Here is a 20,285-nt window from a genome sequence, read left to right as displayed (position 1 = left end):
TCCTACACTTAAGCAAAAATTTCTGCTTCTGAAAGTTAATGTAGAATTACCTGAAAACTTTGTAAGTCAGGCTCAGCTCTCAGCTGGTTTCTAATATTCTTTTTCACAATGCTTCTTGTTTAGTGCTCTATATTGTTTCTATACAGAAATTTAATTCAGTACTGGACTGTAGCTTACTGTCACAGAGAAAATTATTTCAGATTTTTTTCACATGACTGATATTTGACTGTGGTAATTATCTACCAAGTTGCTTGCCGTGAATGTTAGAATTGTTTATTCTGATATTTCTAGGATTCATTTGAACTAATTTTTATGTAGAGATCTGACACTGTATGCAATTTTGATTTTGTGGTAAGAACTCAGTTGAAGTGGTTGTGTCATGTTGAGGCATTGCTGATTTCTGTGAAGAGTTAAGTCTTCATTAATTCATGCTACTTTTGGTTATGGTGTTTAATGACATTTCTCTTCTGGAAAATTTGCTGATAATTGAAATCTCCTGGTTTTTTCTTCACAACTACTCATTAAATACCAGAATTTGTCCCAGAGAATCAAATGTGAATAGCAGCAACTTCTCTATTTAAGGAAAAAGTTAGATGATTGTATGAAACAAAGGAAGTAGCTGTTTTAGTATCTCTATTACTAAGAATATTGGACTTCTAATGGCAGTGTAAATTGCCACTTATTTGTCTGCAGCCTTCTTCCAATTATATGTGTATCTAAGCTGCACAAAGTTGCACTTCATTGTGGATGGCTGATGGTTAGCCACAAAATCCAGTGTTGGAATTTGGCTGGAAATTTCTGTAGTTATGTTTGCCTTTCTAGTTGCAATTCTGGTCACTTAGTCTTGAGCTATCTCTAGGCCAGTGGTGTCCATTGTTTTTGACTTGAAGACAAAGTGACAATAAAGAGCAGAAGGAAGCTCACCCTGAGCAGTCAGTCTCTGTGGAGCCCAGGGTGTGTCACTGTCCTGTGGTGTGCACCTCCTTCCCCTTGAGCAGCGGGTGCTGCGCGTCTGAGCCCGCGGTGGCACACGGGTGGTGGCACCGTCGGCTTCTGTGCCTTCAGTGCCGTCAGGCAGAAGGGTGAACAGGGATCACTTGGCAGTCTGCTCTTCTCAACCCTGATCCAAGCTGGAGATACAGAGTGCCATAGTTAGTAAGGGCTGTTAGCTTTTGCTTTGTGGGGTTTTTTTGCCTTGTTCCCTCCTTCTTTTGGAGTGTCCTGGGGAGGAGTAGCACAAGCAGAGCAAGACAGAGCAAAGCTGGTTTTCTGATACAGTCAATCAGAAGAAAAGAAAAGGAATCTTTGGCTTAGAATCTTTGGAATCTTAGAATTCAGCTGTATTTTTGTAACACTACCATATCCAGGATTTTAAAGGTATATTCTATTTTTGCCACTGAAAAACTTGATTATGTTTGAGGATTTAGGGTATTGGTCTGGAATTTCAGGCCCACAAGCAGCTTGATCTGAGCGAGGTGCGCTGCTGCTAGAAAATCAGAAGCCTGAAAAGTTTTCAAGTAGGCAAATTAAGGTACAAATTAAGTCCTTTCTGAAGATTTCATATTTACTGCGATGTTATACAGCTCATCTGTGCAGTATTTTCAGCATATTTCCTGTGCATCCTCTGTATTGGAGATATTGCACATTGCATGCATCTGGCTGAATTCTAGGAAGAAAACAAGGATACTCTGTCTTTTGAGATCACCTTTGACCTTCTTCCTCTAGAAAGGCATGCTATCAAAAGCTTCAGTCAAAACTGGCTTTTATGGTTCTACAAATAATCTTTCTGATGTTTTCATAGCATGGTTACCAGGAACTAGGACTTACAACCTCAAAGGCTGCAGATTGTGCTCTACTGGCCCAAAAGTGTTTGTAGGGGAGAATGTAACACTCTCTTTATTACTAGGATCAGTCAAGATCTGGCTCTCATCGCACGGGAAATCAACGATGTAGCAGGAGAGATAGATTCAGTGACTTCATCAGGCACTGCCCCCAGTACCACAGTAAGCACTGCTGCCACCACCCCTGGCTCTGCCATAGACACTAGAGAAGAGGTAGGAGATCTTCATGGAGAAATGCATAAGGTTCTTCCTTTTCTTTATTTCTTTTGCTTTTAGCATTTTGCATAGCCTTTTTAGTTACTTCCACTTAACCCGTATGCATGATCTCTACATTGTTTTTTTGATTTGAAGTTCCTTTACATTTCAACAAACAATCCAGAAGTTATTTTGTGAGCACAGCTTGTCAAAAGGATGCATACTGTCTGTCTCTTTTTTTCCATGAAACATAGGACAAGATAGTCATTTGTTTCTTGCTTGTCTGTAGCCTTAGATACTGGTGGATGGTATCTAAGTGCATTTAAAGATACTAGTGTGTATGCACAATTATATATTAATGTGTACATTTAATTCTTTGCTTAGCTATTAAAAACAAAAAAGTCCCTCTTTTCACAGGTGACATAAAACTTTCATCTTCTGAACACTGAAATACTTAGGTACCATCAGTTAACTTTAGATTTTCTTTCTTAATAACATTGTCAAAAACTGCCTCGAAGTAAGTTTGCTTTATGCTTCTAATAATTCTTATTTTCTTTGCCTACCTCTGGTGTGCTATTCTATGAATATATTGACTAACGTGTTCTAGTAACCATCACAGGTCTAATGCTGGTAAACATGTTAATCTGAATTTAAATCATCACTTTCTACCATGTTACAATTCACCATAATAATGTGTTGTTAACGTTTAATGCATTTTTTTCTTCATAGTATTTCTTTCAAAATGTGTTTTATTCATTTTTGTGTGCATAAACTTTGGTTAATACACTTAGTTTAATACTGTCTTCTTCTGTGGAAAAAAAGATATAAACAGCAATGAGAATTCTGTGAGCTGGGTACTCAGAAAAATTATAAATGCACTCACATAGATTTTGGGTTTAATTATCATAGATTGTGGCTAAAATTTAAAGAAGTAAAATGCTCTTTTTCTCAGATCCAATTAGATCACTCCATTTTTTTATTACTAAATAATTAATTTATTTTAAAAATACAGTGCTTTGTGTACATACTGCAGGTGGCAGTATCTCCTTTAGGAAGTGTAGGTCTTTCTGTAATGCTATGAGTAACTTGAAAAAAACCCCTAAATCTCAGAGTACTCTTCTTAATTCCACAGATATATTCCATTAATCAAACAAATCAATTATTCAGTAGCAGTTTATAGGTAGCTATTATGTTACCTGCCCATAACCAAAATTCCAGTGGGGTAGTCTAAATTTGCCTTGTATGTCTACTATTTTTTAAAAAACCAAATCTTGTTCATTTGTACAAGATATTGTTACATAAGAGATGCATCATTTTATACTATAGAAGACAACAGAATGATTGCTATTTGATAGGCATCTTATAAACTGTTTCAGGACAAAAAACCCCATTAATCTGATTTTTGGATGTATCCAGTAAATTTCATGAACTTCATTTTTCTTTTATCCCGCAGTTGGTGGACCGAGTATTTGATGAAAGTCTCAATTTTAGAAAAATCCCTCCAATAGTGCATGCGAAACCCCCGGAAGGGAATGGTCGGCCTAGTGATGCCAGACCTCAGCTGACAGAGGCCCTCGATCCCCCAACAATTACCCGCAGAAGGACTTGGAGCAGAGATGAAGTGAGCACACAACAGGATTCTCTCTAAGAATGTGTCAATTTTAAGCTTTTACAATTACCTCCCCACTTAATATTCTAGACATTATCCTGTCTCTCCTACCTCTAGCAGGTGGCATGAATTCTGGAAAAAATTGTGTATTATTTTATTGGCAAAATGTTTAAGTATCATTCTATATGATACTAATTAAAGCATACGTAACATTTTTTAATAGTTAAAGATACCAAAATATATGGAATTGTTATTATTAAACTAATAACATCCTTTTTATTAAAAACTTATTGCAGGTTATGGGGGACAGTTTGCTGTTGTCCTCAGTCTTCCAGTTTTCTCGCAAGATAAGACAATCCATAGACAAAACAGCTGGCAAAATCAGGTGGGTTGTTAAAAATTGCTGTTCTTGCTGAAAATGTCTGTTCCCAACGACACTCCCAGCAGTAAAAAAGAGATGTATAATAGTCACACATAGCAGAAACTTGGTTTTTAAAAAGCCCTGTTACTTGTAGCATTTTTAGCATTCAGAAGGATTTGGAATAAATACTTTTTCTATTATTCCTTCTGTTCATTTCACTATATATGAAGAAGAATATCAGGAAAGTTTACACGGACAGAGCAACATCCAGCAGAGGAGCTGCTCCAACATATGCAATACAGTGCAAAATCTACACAACCTCTGTGCAAGTCTTGTAAAACTCCCCTTCTTAAAAGATAAGGTTAAAATATTGCTGAACTGTAAAATTTGGCCCTGTAGGTTTGCCAGGTTATTGTAGGGATTTTGCATTTTAGGAAGAAGAAACAAGTTGGACAGAGGAGACCTGTTTCAGTAAATCCTTCTGAAAAACAGCTTATTCTGGAGACAGTGTCATCCCTATTGACTTCTAAAACTTCATTTTTAATTGAAAATTCGTGCTTAAAGATTTAAGAGTCCTTCATCAGATGTCACAGTAGCTAAGAGAAAGTGTAGACATTTCAAAAATGGTAACATGTTACTCTACTGACAGTTCCATTTGACTTGAACATATGAGTGTACAACCAGTTGGTGACCACTTTGGTTGACAAGAATAAAAGAAAACTCTTAATACAAAGTTCAGGATGTTATATTTCATATGTTCTTCATGTCTGTGTGCAGGTAATAACTTAAAAATAAAGAACATTAAAAATAAGGAAGTCTTTCGGCTGAACTCAATGCATAATTTTCTGAATGTGAGAAAATATTGGGTCTGTAATTGATTGGTTTGTTTAAGAAGTGTCAGATAATGGAATATTAGATGAGTGACAGATTAAACAACAAAAATGTATGTCAGTATAAGGTGATGTAACCAGTAAAAGCAGCAAAATACCAACATATCTGAAGATTGTATTCTCATGGGAATACCAAAAGACTTGACCATAGAAATCAAGAAGAAAAATAATAATCTATATGAATAGATTAAAATTGTAGGTTAACTGCCATTTCTAGTCCTGCTGTTTCTTGTAGGAAGAGTATCACCAAGTGAAGAATCAATTCTTTAAAAGCTTCATTTAAAAATAACTCTTTTTTGTTATCATATTCTAAGGATTTTTGTGTGTTGTTTTTACTGGTGATTAACAGGTAATGTTAAATTCAGTTCTTACACATTTCTGATTAGTTTGCTGATTTTAAAAGGCAAGTCAGCTACTAATGAATGTAATAATAATGTGATCATGTATGATATAAATACAAGCACACCTACAAATGTTTTATACATACTTTAAGGGGAATTGCTTTTTTTCCATAAGAACACAGTAAACTTCCATTAATAAGGAATTATTTACCGTATTCCCCAGGGCTGTGTTCAAAACTTTATTTTCCTTGGAATGGCTTTGAATAATACCATGTTATTCATAATGTCATTAATATTTTGAATCAGAAAAACAGCACTACTTTTAATATTGTTTTTTAGGGAGCATAAAAGGCAGCTAGTACCTATTACAGATTTTTACCATAGCTTTGTTTTGATATACGTGAGTTCAGCCAACGGGTGTGCTGCTATTCCTCTTCCTGGAATGAAGCCAGTTAAAATTTCTGCCCAGAATAGTTACAATGTCTTCATAAGAGCAGTGCTTCAGCCCTCTGATCATCTTTGTGGCCCTTCTCTGGACTCAGTCCAGCAGGTCCATGTCCTTCTTATGTTGTGAACTCCAGAGCTGGATGCAGCACTGCAGGTGGGGTCTCACCAGAGCAGAGCACAGGGTCACACTCCCCTCTCTTGCCCCTCTGGGAACTCTCTGATGCAGCTCAGGACAGAATTGGGTTTTTGGGCTCTGAGTGCCCATGGCTGGGTCATGTCCAGCCTCATCCACCAGCACCCCCATCCCATCCCATCCCTCCAGGGCTGTTCTCCATCCACTCTCTGCCTAGCCTGTGTTTGTGCTGCTGTATGTTACAATGAGCTTGCAGGAGCTTTCAGAGATGGTGAAGGGAAGAGGTGAGTAGGTTTTGTGGTGAGAAGATCTGCAGTTTTGTCAGTGCTCTGCAGTGTGAGTGCATTGTCACTGGCTTGTCTTGTAGCAGGCAAGTGCCTCTTCAGTCAGGCAGAATCTTGGCAAAGCACCCACAGCAGTGGAGGTACTGCCTGTCGGCCTCGGCTGTGTGCTGTGCATCCTCCAAAGTGCACCGAAAGAAAAATGGGGAGTGAGCACAGCCAAGTAAAGTTTGCCTCAGAAAGTAGAGAGAAGCAAGAGAAGAAGGCAACAGGCATTTATAAATATATTCTTTCAACTTGAAAAGTATGGCTAGAAAGAGGAAGAGCAAAGAAGGCAGAGATGATGAACCCCCAGGAAGTAAAAAAAAAAATAGCTAAATAAAGTGTTCAAAAAGATGAAGTAAAAAGGGAAATAGGTTTCCTAAGTTTATAGTAAAAACAAATTGGCACTCTACTTTATAGTTTAAACAATAACAGTTTCAAAATTTCTAATTAATGCTTTCATTTTGTTCCATTCTTTTTTAATAAAGTGACCAATGAAATGAGAACCTTTTAAATTTTAGAAGAACATTAGCTCTAAAAACACCACATAGAGAAGCAAAGGCACTTATCACACACATCAGGATAGAACTATTTTAACAGAACATGGCAAGAAGGTAAATGAAAAATCACACAATATCACAATAGCTTTTTCTTCCTAGTGCTGTTTACTGCTAAATAAAGCCTTCTTTTCTATGTCCCTGCTGATTTCCAGGGTGATAAAAATGCTATTACAGTAGAGAAAGTATAGCTGCATAAGATTGTCTGTATACTGAATCAAATATTTCCAGAAGTTGCTTTTTTGTTTTAAATTATAATCCTGTAAAGGACTTCATTGTCTCTGCTTTGTTTCTTCTTTTTTACTGAACTCCCGTCACTGAACTCCTCAGTGACAAACAAACACTAAATTTCCCATTGTATTTGAAATTTCTGGTATCCAGGTTGGATGGCTTTGCAAGATTTTTCACTCTCTTCCAAAACATAAGAAAAATTTGCCGGACCTCTGATGATGAACTTTTTCAAAAGATGATGACCCTATTTAAGGGTGTTTCATGCTTTCTTCACTGCAGTTCTGATTACTTTTAATTTATGTATTAAAGAAAAAGTATGCATTAATGTTTACTCCTGTGTGCTTTGTACGTGAATACACCCAAGTCTGGCAGAAGTGGTCACTGGCCTCCACCCGTGACATTGTGTCATCAACGCAGCACTTCCTCACTGTGAAACAAACCTCTGACACAAACACACTGCAAAGCAGCAGTGAGTGAAGACCTCACAGACAGAAGAGTTAAAGCAGCTTCTGGATGGGTTGACTACAGACATCTGTGCACTAATAAAATAAGGCAGGGTGCATATTTTGCAAAATTGATATTGATAGATATTCTTAACAGGATAATAAGGGAGAATGAAATTCCCCACAGGACAGACATAACTGAAGAAAGGTGAACAGAAATGCAGTAAAAGCTCACAGCTTTCTTTCAAATTCTTAGTCTTTGTGACATTCACTGTATCTTGAACTTCCCACTTAAAAATTACTTCCTCAGAGACCTAGTTACAGTAATAGCTTTTTTAAAATATACTGCTCTTTGACCTTGATTTGAAATTGTGTGGTTTGTTTGCTTAGCAGTTTTACTGCCTCTATTTTTGAACTTTTAACTGTGAAATACCAATTAGAGAAGTGGATTTGGACTCCTCCATGTCATCATGGTGTCACTTCATAGACCTTAAATATCTGCACATTGCTTTTTTTTTCCTTTTACAATTGGGCCAAGGGAGAAAGTTAAAATTATGTTTATTATATGACAATGAAAACAAAAATTTTATCAAGCAGGGAAGCAAAACATAAAAATGGGAATCTCCCAGTATGCTTTGGGGTTTGACAATTAGAAGTGACTTCTTTAAACATGTAATACAAATGATACTCATACAACTATATATATAGATATATATATAAAATATACATATTGAGACATTTCAATGAAAACTTCTTCTAGGAAATGCATTTTTTAAATTTCCTAAAGTGTTTTATTTTTCATTAATATAAAATACAAATGTAAAAATTGAATTCCTTTGTCTTATGTTTTGCCATTATTGTAAAGTGTAGTAATGGGGAGTTTTCTCACTGCAGTAAAATAGTTGGCTTTTAAAAAATTGTGTCAGTGCTAGAGGAAAGAACCAGCTGTGTATGGTATATAGACCATAAGCAAGTATTTAGCTGTAGAAGTGCCATTTTAAGGTCAATAATAATGATTTTGCTGAAAGCCTGTATGCTTCCCTGGAAATTTAAACTGCATAGTTAGATTCTATCAGCTTTCAGTATTTTATATTTTATTTTCATTTAGTACTCCTTATGCTGTTTTTTCCTATCATATTATTTAATCTTTCAGTTTATTTTGTGAAGTTTTTTTCCTATTTTAAATATACTGTTGGATTTCTTTCTTCTAGAATATTATTTAAGGACAAAGACAGAAATTGGGAAGAAATTGAAAACAAGTTACGAGCTGAAAGTGAAGTTCCTATTGTGAAAACGTCAAGCATGGTATGAATAGTTACCTTTTCTGAGACTGGTTATGCTGCTCATCCCATGGCTAAGTAATAAGTAGAGGAATGTGGTGGTTTTGGTTTGCCCTAAATAAGGGCAAAAGTTTTTAAAAGCCCTTGTTTAGACACTAAGTATGTTTCAAGAGTAAACCTAATCTTCAATAATGACTGACTTACTATCTCATTAAGAAACAAGTAATTGTTCAGGGGAAGTTTTCAGATAAAGAATGTAGTAAAAGGGATTCAAAAGGGATACATAGACCATCAGTATGTTTGTTTAACAAAAGATAAAGAACCATACTTTTGAATGAACTTGTTTTACAATTTTAGAACTATTTTACCTACTAATTATTAATAATTAGTATATAATACTTAACAGTATTAATACTGGTTATTAATATTTAGAGAAATTGTTGTGTTTTACTGTATGTGATGAAAATAATTCATAGACACATTGTGATAAAAGGACTCTTCGGTGAAAAATAATCCTGTTTGTTTTGTCTGGAAGTGGTAACCATAGGTTGCCCACTAGAACTCCAGCTCTTTTATGTAATAGCCTAATTACATCAATCAGCTGTGGTTTATGGCCTAATTCAGGCCATTTCATGACCAGACAGTGTGACAGTGTGAGGGGACAGAGCACATGTTGTGTCTCAGTACACTTCTCCTGTGCTTCTGAACACAGAGCATAGGGTTTGAAAAACATCCTTGCATGAGACAGCAGGCAGAGCTGAGCTGCATTATCCATCTGCAGAGTCTGCTATTAAAAATACCTGTCACAGAGGCAGGTTCTTTTGGGGAAGGGAAAACTGCTCAAATGTGAGTACATTTCCTCTGGAATTGAACAGGCAAGAACTTCCTGTTCTGTGCTAGAACAGAAGTGTATTCTGTTCTGTGCTAGAACTCTCATCATCAGTTAGTAAACTCCTCCAGACTGATTCTTCTTGGAAGTATAAAAGACTTGGCCTGTAATTTCTGCAGAATGGTGTATTTATCAAGAGCCATCAGTAGTAACTCAGTATTATAATTTAATAGATTTGCTGATAGTTTTTGATAGGTTTTTCAAAAATTTAATTAAGCAAGTTGCTCATGGAATTCTCTGATTTTAGAAATGTTATAATATAAGAAGTTTCTCTTATCTCTGTCCAGAATAAGATCCAAATTTAGTGGTTTATATTCTAAATGCCCTAAATATGGATGTGGAAATAGGGAGTTTAAGGTACTCTTTAACAAAGAAAAACTTTAGTTGTACATTTATTCCTAAGTTCACCATTTTACTGATTTCTTTTCAATCTATTAAAGCATCTCACACTGCTTGAAAGATTATGGGTTGTTCAGGATTTTTTTTTGTTTATGCATTGATTTTCAAGTTTCTGCTTAGTTTTCAGAGCAATATGTTGTTCAAATTCAGTGCCTCTTCTTAGCACAGAACACTGAAAGTTAAGAGAGGACAGTTGTAAGAAGTGATGTTTGTTTTGTCCTTGGAACATTTATGTCCAGCTCAGATGTGAAATGTGCTTAAAGACAATAACTTCTTAATGATAATCAATCTTCTTTGCCACCCATTAAAATCACACTACTTAGTACAGAACAGCTTTCAGAAATGGATTAATGGTTTTCTGAAATCAGGGCCTTTGAAAACTCTCAGCTTTAGGATATCACTGACAGCTCTTCTCAGCAGCTGGGTTAACACTGTTCTTCCATGTAGGATCCTTCAATTATAGGATTTACATATTTATACTAATAGAAATATGCTAATTCTATAACCAGGCAAACTACTCAGGGAAGTGGTCACAGCACCAAGCCCGCCAGAGTTCAAGAACCCTTTGGAAAATGCTCTCAGGCACATTCCTGGGGTGTCCTGTGCAGGGCCAGGAGTTGGTCTCAGTGATCCTTGTGGGTCCCTTCCAGCTCAGGATGTTCTGTGGTCCTGCAGCTGAAGGTGTGGTACATTTAATGATTGTTGTGTTTCTGAGTGCATTGCTGTGGCTGTGTTAACAAGCAGTGCAGCACAGTGGAGAAGAATCTGCAAGGCAGAGGAGTGCTGAGGCCCCAGCACTGAGCACGGTGGGTGCAGACAGAACCTTGGTGCAGTCCCTGTCTGACTCACACGTCTAGAGCCTTATAAATGACTCTGTTCCACTGAGTGCGTGCTGTAAGCTCCCTTTCAAGGGCTGCTGTTGTTTGCCCAGTCTCTGCAGAGCTGTGGGGTCTGTAATCTGTGCTTGAGCAGAGCTGGCACAGGCAGATGAGCCAGGCCCAGAATGAGGCTGTGGGGATGGCAGCAGGCAGTCGGTGCAGAGGGCTCCGGGTTCCTGAGTGGGACATGGCTCTGCAGCACTGCCACCCATGGCTGGGCCACCACCAGCACGGATGTTCTTGATGCCAGGAGGGACAAGCCAAATAGCATAATGCAACTGGACAGGTTTGGGAGGGGGATTGTTCACTCCTGAGAGGTAGTTTAAATCTCTTTTTCCATACTGGAAATTTACTTTATTTTTCCATCATGGCCTTAAGATGGGATAGGGAAGAGTCAGATTGGGTATTAGAAAAATATTTTTCACTGTTAGAGAGGTCAGGTATTGGAACAGATTGCCCAGGGGTGTGGTGGAATCACCATCCCTGGAGGTGTTTAGGAGGCATCTGGATCTGGCACTGGATGATGATTTAGTGGTGTAAGAGTTACAGTGGCAAGGCTGGGTGCACAGCTGGACTTAAAACTTTAGGGTCTCTTCTGATTCTACGATAATGGAACATGGTTGTTTCTTTTGTAGGAAATATCATCAATCTTACAGGAACTGAAACGAGTCGAGAAGCAGCTGCAAGGTACAAATCTTCTTTCATTTTTCTCTTCTGTGGTTGCCTGCTTCAATTTTTTAAATGGATGTCTATATGTGTATATATATATATAACATGAAACAAAGTTGCTGTGATTTATTAAAATGTATTCCCAGTATCAGTTATGTACATTATTACCATATAAGTGCTGATACATTTGATAAACAAACATGGCTGGTTTTTTTAAAAGCAGAAGTGATATCATATCTTTTTATATGGGATTAGTGGTCCATGCTTATCATTATCATGTTAGTTGTAAATTTCCTATATTTTTTATTTTTAATATTCAGATTTAATCTGAGAGCAAATCATTTTTTTAAAAAGAATGTTTCAGAAGTCATTAACCGCCTTTACAGACAAATCAGTACATATTAGACGAATATGTTAATAGTGTAATAAAATGAAATGGTACTGGGTACTTCAGTTTGCCCTCACTGTGTGGATAAATGACTGCTCTTTTATACAAATTTCATTCAATCATGGAATCAGCAACTATAGCTATTTTCTGGGGGTGGGGTGGAACAAAGCATAATATAATGGTAATCTCATCATGGGGAAAAGCCACTTAAATTAAAACCATCCTTCAGTCTGTGTAACCTAATCGTAGATGGTTTATTATCTGTGTTTCCTGTCCACATAGCAGTTCGTGTTTAGTTTGTGCAGTTTCATTTCATCTAAAGCTTTAATATATGTAACTGCTTTTGAATATATGTATCAGTTTACATCTATGTTGGATACACCACAGATTTCTTTGTCATGGGCAGCACAAATAAAAATTCTTCTCTGTCATCGTAAAAACAAAAGTGTGAGATAAGGATTTCCATATTTTTATAGTAACTGAAAATTGTGTTTTTTATGTCTTTTTCCCTATCCTCCTCATCTCTTCTTGATTATTAGCAATTAATGCCATGATTGACCCTGATGGTACCCTGGATGCTCTGAGCAGCTTGGGGTTCGCCAGCCCCGTGTTGCCGGCGCAGCCGAAGCCGAAGCCCAGCCCTGTTTCGCAAGGGCCCCGCCCGGCAGCGCCGCCGAACTGCCAGCCCGAGGCCCGGGCTGCTCGTCCCAGCGCCGGCCCCGTGGCAGCTGAGCTGGAAAATGCTGAACCCGAGGCAGATTTCAGCATACACTTCAACAGGTTTAACCCAGATGGGGAAGAAGAAGATGCCACGCTGCGGGAGTGACATCTCAGTGTTTGATACAAAAACCTTTCATGTGGAATGTTTAGAAATCAAGGAAAACTTATAATGTTTGTTTTTATAATTTAAAAAAAAAAAAAAAGGATTGGTCAAACAGCAGTTGTTTTATTAAACCAGTTTTCTTTAATTGTGATGCTTTGATTGTCACACAGATCCTTTTCAAATCATAAAGTTATGCATAGATACCAGTGTAGGAAAGCAGATTGTGGCAGGTTTGCCCTTTGTGGTTGTGTGCTTTGCAAAAGAATTACTATATCAGCAGTTTTCCCTTAATAGATTTATTTCTTTTTAAAAGCCATGCAAGCAGTCTAACATTTACTGAAAACCCCAAATCTCTTTGCCAAGCTGCTCTGGTGAACAGACTTCCTCCTCTAAAGCTTGTCCAGAACTGTTGAACAGTTACGTTTTATTCTGAATTAGATGATTTATATAGGAAACATCATCTCTGACTACAATGACACATTACTGCAAAAGTAAGACATTTCAGAAAACATTCACTCTCACGTACTGGAAAATCTCAAACAGTTCTGTGATTTATGTAACCTTGTTGCTGCGTAAATTGTCTTGGGGTTTACAAATAAGTTCACATATTATGTTTGCACTAAGATTTGCTGGGAGTGGTAGGTGAACATATCGATATCGTTGAACAGTAAGCAGTGTTTTGGTGTACATAGAAAACTGATAATACTGTCCTTGTATTATCAATACAGTGTTTTAATCCACTTTCTGAAAAGACTATTAGGCACTTTTTGATCTTCTTCAAAAGTCTTCTTGATGTTAACGAAAGTAGAAGTATTTCATATCTCATTTCTGTCCAAATCGTTGTTGAAACTAACCAGGAAACAAATTTGAACATAAAGCAATGTGGGACATATTAAAGCATATTGAGACAAATGGGCTCTCACTAATCCAAATGCAATGTAAGCTTACAGAAGAAATCACTGTATTTGGAATGATCATGAGATGTAAAATTTTCTTTAGGGAACTTGGAAATTGAGTTGTCACGATTTGCTTGATCGATAGATACACTCCCAAGCAAATGATTTTATTTGCTTCTGTATATTTTCCTGTAGTCTTACTACTAGTAAAGCTGTCCCTGTCTTACATATTTAAAAGTATTCTGGACGACGACTGCTAACATGGACATTTTGCTTATACCACTGAAAAGCAAGTCTATTTAAAGTTTCCTATATAAGCCTATTTTCCTTATCAGTTGTCCCAGTAACTTAACATTTGGAAATAATTAAAAAAATAAAGTAAATTACTTTGTATTTCCAGAACACTGTAATTTGGAGGAATGTTTTTTCTGTTAAATGTAACTAATAGACTGGAATTTTCTTATGTTTGCATCAGTCTCTCTATATATTAAGGTTAAAGATACAGTTTTGCAGCTTTTATGAAATGGTCTTTAATATTTCAGCAATAATCCTATGTGAGATTTGTTTTTAAAAAACCTACTTTCTGTACGCTTTTGAATTGTACAGGCTTTCAGAAATCAGTAGAAGTTGGACCAGTTAATAAAGATGCAAAAACTTTTTTGTAGAGATGTAAAAACAAAACCACTAATCTGTTGTATAATGGATTTCATATTTTCTTTAAAAAAAATTAAAAGCAAACAGTCTTCATGTATGACTCAATATGCTCTACTCCAGCTAACTGTGGGAGCCTGAATGACACTCGTTTACAGACGCTACAGGAAAACGTTTTGAAGGTGCAGAAGGGCAAAAATAAATGGAAACTAGAGCTAGGTGTTAAAAACTGAGTGTACCAAACCATCACCATAACTCCTTCTTTTGTTTAGTGCTTGGGAACATAATTTTTCTGCAGATACAGGTGGAAAGTAGGAAATGGCTAGGAAGGATTAAAGGTGCAGGCTCTTCATACGAGATTCTGTTTGTGTTATTTCAGGCGTTTTTACCTTTATGTTGTGAAATAAGCATTTTGCATTACTGTGTTATTATTTTGTATGAACATGTTCTCCTTATTTATTTTTGTTACATTTATTATGTATGTTATTTTGTTATATGCATTTACAACTCCATTTTTAAATAAAGTGTTTCTGGAACTTTACAAATGTGTGAATATGTAATTGAGAGCTGGGAAGTTCACACAATCTTTCTGCAGACTAACTCGCCTTTACTGAAATAGGAAATTACATTTTTTCATAAGTATCTTCACTCCAGAAAAAAGTTGTGTTATTGTCACCACTGCATCATTTATTCTGTGCTGACAGTATTGGCTCGCTTTCCCGTACTCAGCTTCTTTTCCACACTTCAATTGATTTTGTGTGCAAAGCTAGAGGCAAAAATAATCCAGTATGCCAGTCACCTATCAGTGGCTCTGTTTCCCTTTGCAGAATGAAAATGAGTTTTAATGCACCTGCCAGCTGCAACAGTAGATGGTTATCAGACTGTTTCCCCTCTCCTTCACATACTGGAAAACTTTACTGAACATGCTGATCTGGCTCCAGACTGGTGCCTTTTTTAATTCTGTCCCAGGTTTGACTCCATGCATGCTTCTCCTCCAAGACACTAAATTGCCTTTTCTTAGCTGGCTTCATGAAGGAATAAAACCTTGAATTTAGTTAAAGCTCCAAGAATTTCTTCCCAGGTTGAGTTTCTTCGGTGTTGCTGAGCTTTGCTGTGACTCAGCATCAGCCGTGCTGATCTTCCTTCTGTGTATGTATTTTTCCTTTATATCCCAGCCTGCTGGCATTATGACAGCACTAACACTCACAGTAACACTCACTAGCACTCATCTCTGCAGGGGCAGGAGATTTTTACTGCTCTTCAGAGATGCCAGGTTGGTAGTGTCAAAATTGTGAGAAAATTACAAGGGCTTTCCACTTGCACGGGACTTCTTCATATCCCCCACCTTCATTATCTGCTATCATTTCCTCACTTGTTGCCAGCATCCCTCTGTTTTTGCAGAGGATAGAGGAATGTACTTCTGGGCTTGTGTTCTCATGGGCAGACTCCCTGATGTTTAAGCAGAAGTGTACCTCTTCCCATACAGATTTTTTATAGGACCACTCTAGTTGGAGCCAAGGTTATGCAGGGTTGTTATTCAGAAGTATTTAGGAAATCCAGCCCGATGGCATCAGGCATGCGCTCCCTTTAGACACCACCAAGTGGTGCTGACACACCAGGACACAGGGAAAGCAGAATTTAGGTCTTTTCTGATCAGTGCTGGTGGCTCCTCCCTTGGCTCCATGCACTGCTCGAATTCTACACCCAACAACTTATTGTAATGACACTCACATCTGGCTGTAGCAGACAGAAATAAAGCTAAGGGCATAATGTGTGTGCCTGACCAGGTAACAGCAAGGTGGTGTTTCACCACAGCATGTCCTTTATACCAAAGCAACTGGTACTGTAATCTCAGAAGAGAATGCTGCCTCATACCAAAAACTCACTTCAGTCAATGCCTGTTGGAAGGCCTTTGCAATTTGAATTGGGATGATTTTAAGCATAGGAAGGATCTATAATTACAGCTTTGGCATTCAGCCATGAAAAGCAAGGGTGTTCCTTCATGCAGGAATGTGTGAAGCATCGATGACGTGGTGTGTACAGTGAAAGGAGGCCACTCGTTGCCTGCCAAGGAGATTTTATACCACCAGCTATTTTGTATGTGAAGAAACTTGGCCACTCAGCATACCAGTTGCTTCAGTTCGTCTTGGTGAATAATCAGAGATTTTCAAGTGTAAGAATGTCACCTCTGACTTGAAATAGAGCTGGATCTGTAAATGCTGACAGAGTTACAGCCCTGGTAGTTCAGCCGTGATTGCCAAATATTAAGTATATCCGACAATGTCTGTCTTGGCAATACTGTTGGAAGGACAACTGCCTAATGCTGAAGAGCATTTCCAGCTGCACTAGCTCAGTAATCTTGTAAAAAACAATTCTTGTTTTCAACTTGGTATGCTTTAGCCTTAGTCAGGGCTGTTCCTGCCAGTGACAGCCAACAGAGCACTGGCTGTGGAGCAAGGCATTTCCTTTTCAGATTCTTTTCCCACTTATTTGGGGAGAAAAAAATGCATTTAACAAACAATTGGGATAATGCATGCCTGGAAATACTTTAAAGCAGGATAAGAGAACTGGAAGCCTGCTGTCGAAGATCTTTACCTCTTCCAATGAGACCACAGTGAAACTAAACCCGGTGCTCACCTTGTCTTGCTGACAGCTTCACGGGCAGTCAGTATTTTTTGAAACAATTCTTACCTCATGTCTGGGGAGAGCTCCTAAAATCAGAGGGTGTTAGAAGATGCACTCTCTGGGGAGGCTCTATTAAAACAGGTGTTTGTAGTTATTGAATACCCTTATGGCAATATAGGGCAACATTTTCAAGTAATACTTGCCAAAACTATTCAAACACTAAGGCTTTAGGGGTGGAGTGAGGGGATATAGAGATTTGTTCACTTCAGGGGTAGTCCTACATTTCCACTTACCAATTAAGATGTCCTTGCTAAGTTTGCTGCTCTTGTCTATCAGTTCCTTAGGACTAGCATTTTTAGACCTGTTTCAAGAGATTAACAGATGTGCTGATGAGGCTTTCTGCTACTCTGGAATAGCTAAACGTATCAGAAATCTAAAGGTTTATATATCTTTTTATAAATATTTTTTATAAAAAATAACAGCTTAGAAGCAGAATTAATTATTTTTGAACCAAACTGTGATCTTAAGAGAAAATTTTATTATTAAATTAAATAATAAACGTTTTAAACAAAAATGGGCAACATGAGATTTTTAAGCTCTGTATGGAGGTGTGGACCTATATGAAGCACAAAGAACAGGGATTATATATGAACTTTACGAAAGTTACCAGGTGACTTCACATTTCATTTTCAGCATCACTTCTGGGACAATGTGATTTATAAGTAGACAAAAATTAATTGAGGGAAGAAACCAGATATGGGTGTGAGTTGTGGTTTGGGTTGTCCACAACTGATTTTTCTGAGAGATGATGGAAATGAATGCAGATAATTCAGGAGGTTTTAAAAGTATTTAGAAATTAAATACCTTAATAAAGTTATTGAAGAAAATATCAAAGCCAGTATTTCTCAGTATAGCAACTGATTCATAAATGATCAGGCAGGATACCATACCCTCAGCAGACATTACTGAATTAGGAGACACAATGAAATGCAGAGAGTTAAGCAAACTTTTTAAAAGAGCTCTTGAAAGAAATCAAATTACAGAGATGAACAGAAGTGGAGTGGGGAGGGAACACTGTCCCAGCCATGGCAGTAGGTGTGACAGAACCATGCAGTTGGTTCAAGGCAGCTTTAGCACAGAGGAGAACTGTAAGACGCAGGAGGCAGGCACATAAGAATTTGCCTTCAAGAATGGTACTTCCACAGCTGGTAAGAAGCTGTGCAGGAAAATATTTTTCCTGCTCCAAGGTGTTCCTCAGGTGCATGAGAGACTACAGCCCCCCTGCTCCTTGGCAGGGGATGGCAGCTGGAAGTACGTGGGAGTTACTGCATGCATCAGTAATCACGTAATTTTCACTCTGCACAACAGCTGGAGATTCTCAAATAAGCTAACTGAACCAATAGACAGCACTTTCCACTCATTGGAATAAAACTCTCCAAACAAATTCATAGCCCCCGGTGCAATTTGTTTTATGTTTTCTTGAAATCATTTTTGAACTTCGCAGACAAAACTTTAGTAACTGACTAAAGATGCAGGTGTATAATATTGTAGTCTCATTACCTACACACTCAAGAACTCAAGTGCTAACAAAAAATTTGCTGCACAAACATGTCTATTCTTTGTTTTCATACACGCAAGGAATTTACACAAACCAGGCTCCTCATGTGATTGCTGCTGTCAATATGACGGGCACTGAGCAGATGGTTAAGAAAAATCCACTTTTCTAAATGCAACTTAAGCAGTATTCTGAAGAAAGCACATAGTAAGTTGCCTTCTTCCCATCACAAGTCTGAGGTAAAAGTGTTGCTTTAGTAAACTCTTGAGTTGATTTTCAAAGTGTACAAGCTCCTCAAATTTAGATCCTCTTCAACACCTTTGCAGGTTTAAAAACAATCTGTTTCAATATAACATATTGAAAGTCACATCTGAGGCTTCACTGAAGTTATTACTCCAGGGGCAGCAGAAGTGCAAACACAAAATTGAAAACACAGCTTAGTGCTTATCTCAGCCCTAACGTGAGCCCCAGGCACAGAGACCTTTAGAGCCATGCATGAGCAGGGTTTGCTCTCGGGTGCAAACAACATTTGCTGCTTGTAGTTTTGAGAATGTGTTTCTAGGCTGCCAAGGTGTTTGAGTATCCATATTCCTAACTTTGGCCAATTTAAGTATTTTATCACAGAATCACAGAATGACAGAATGGTTTGGGTTAGGAGGAACCTTAAAGATCTGGTTTCAATGGGCAGGAAATCTGCAACCAGACCAGGTTGCTCAAAGCCCCATCCACCCTGACCTTGGAATGCCTCCAGGGGTAGGGCATTTACAATTTCTCTGTGCAGCTTGTTACAGTACATCACCGTGCTCACAGTAAAGATGTTTTTCCTGTTTAATCTAAAACTGCTCTCTTCAGGTTGAAGCCATTTCCCTTTGTCCTATCACTATATGTCCTTGTAAAACTCTCTCCATCTTTCTTGCAGGCTCCCTTTAGGTACTAAAAGGCTGCAGTTAGGTTACCCTGAAGCCTACTTTTCTCCAGCGTGAAAAATCCCAATTCTCTTAGCCTTTCCTTGCAGGAGAGTAAAAAACATTTTCAAAGTTAAAAGTGACATGAATAAAGAGATCCATCATTTCCCTTTTAATGATGAAGTGATTTGCTTTGGAAAATACATGGATTTTATGTCACTGGAAGAAAACTGTCAATTAAATTATGCACTTGTCCCGTAATGCTCCAGCAGTGAATTACAAGTTAAGCAGAGCTGGTCTCCATGGAGTCAATGGAAGTTTCATGCTGCCAAAGTTTTGTACTTGCTTATCTGAGTGCAAACTCAAATCGCTACATTTTGGTTTTCACTTGTATGCTGTTTTGTAAAATTCAGAAAAGCTATCCCCAGCACAAGTATTTTTAAATGAGTTGGTTATAAGCTTTAGCCTGACATTGCAAAACCAATGATTTTAAAATTAGTAGGGAAAATTAATCCTGACTGACATTAATGATTTCTTTTAATTGATATTTAAATTTCTCCAGATGAGGAAACACACTGGAACTTGTCTTACTGCTTAAAATGCAATGAGTGAAAAAATGGCAGGCACAGGATAGTAGGGAAAAAATCCACAGAATAATAGGTATGATTAAAAAGCATATCTGAATGGAATTTCTAATTAAAGATTTTCTCCAGGGAGACACAGTGAAAAGATTGAAGCTAAATGAGTTTTGAAGAATCACTGCAGATCCATGAACTGGTCTTAGCACTTTCTGGAGCCCCCCAGATGGCAGTGCTGAGGACTAGCACAGATGATTTTACAAACATCAATATTGCCTGCAGGCTTTCACTGCAGTATTGAAGCCAAAGAAAGAGTAACAAGATTTTACCTTCCAGTGGTGCTTTTCTTCTGAAATCTCTCAAGCACTTCACAAACAT

At 37.7% G+C, this 20,285-nt stretch overlaps 1 protein-coding gene across 7 annotated transcripts in view; it reads left to right on the top strand.

Moving 5' to 3' along the window:
• CEP170 (centrosomal protein 170) overlaps nucleotides 1–14,789 on the top strand; it is a 97,309-nt gene extending 82,520 nt beyond the window's left edge. For 3 of the 7 annotated variants that reach the window (XM_063390938.1, XM_063390937.1, XM_063390934.1), the window contains 6 exons: nucleotides 1,907–2,084; nucleotides 3,490–3,657; nucleotides 3,942–4,030; nucleotides 8,583–8,676; nucleotides 11,453–11,504; nucleotides 12,414–14,789. In XM_063390938.1, coding sequence (XP_063247008.1) covers nucleotides 1,907–2,084; nucleotides 3,490–3,657; nucleotides 3,942–4,030; nucleotides 8,583–8,676; nucleotides 11,453–11,504; nucleotides 12,414–12,700 — 868 coding nt within the window. In that variant the 3' untranslated portion in view covers nucleotides 12,701–14,789. The remainder of the gene's footprint in view (nucleotides 1–1,906; nucleotides 2,085–3,489; nucleotides 3,658–3,941; nucleotides 4,031–8,582; nucleotides 8,677–11,452; nucleotides 11,505–12,413) is intronic. The other 4 variants (XM_063390936.1, XM_063390935.1, XM_063390940.1 and 1 more) reach the window with 4 other exon arrangements.
• Nucleotides 14,790–20,285: the final 5,496 nt, after the last annotated feature.

The sequence above is a fragment of the Prinia subflava genome, chromosome 2, assembly GCF_021018805.1.
Source record: "Prinia subflava isolate CZ2003 ecotype Zambia chromosome 2, Cam_Psub_1.2, whole genome shotgun sequence".
NCBI lineage: Eukaryota > Metazoa > Chordata > Aves > Passeriformes > Cisticolidae > Prinia > Prinia subflava.
Note: the sequence above shows the minus strand (reverse complement) of the source record. Positions and strands in the feature narration are given on the sequence as shown.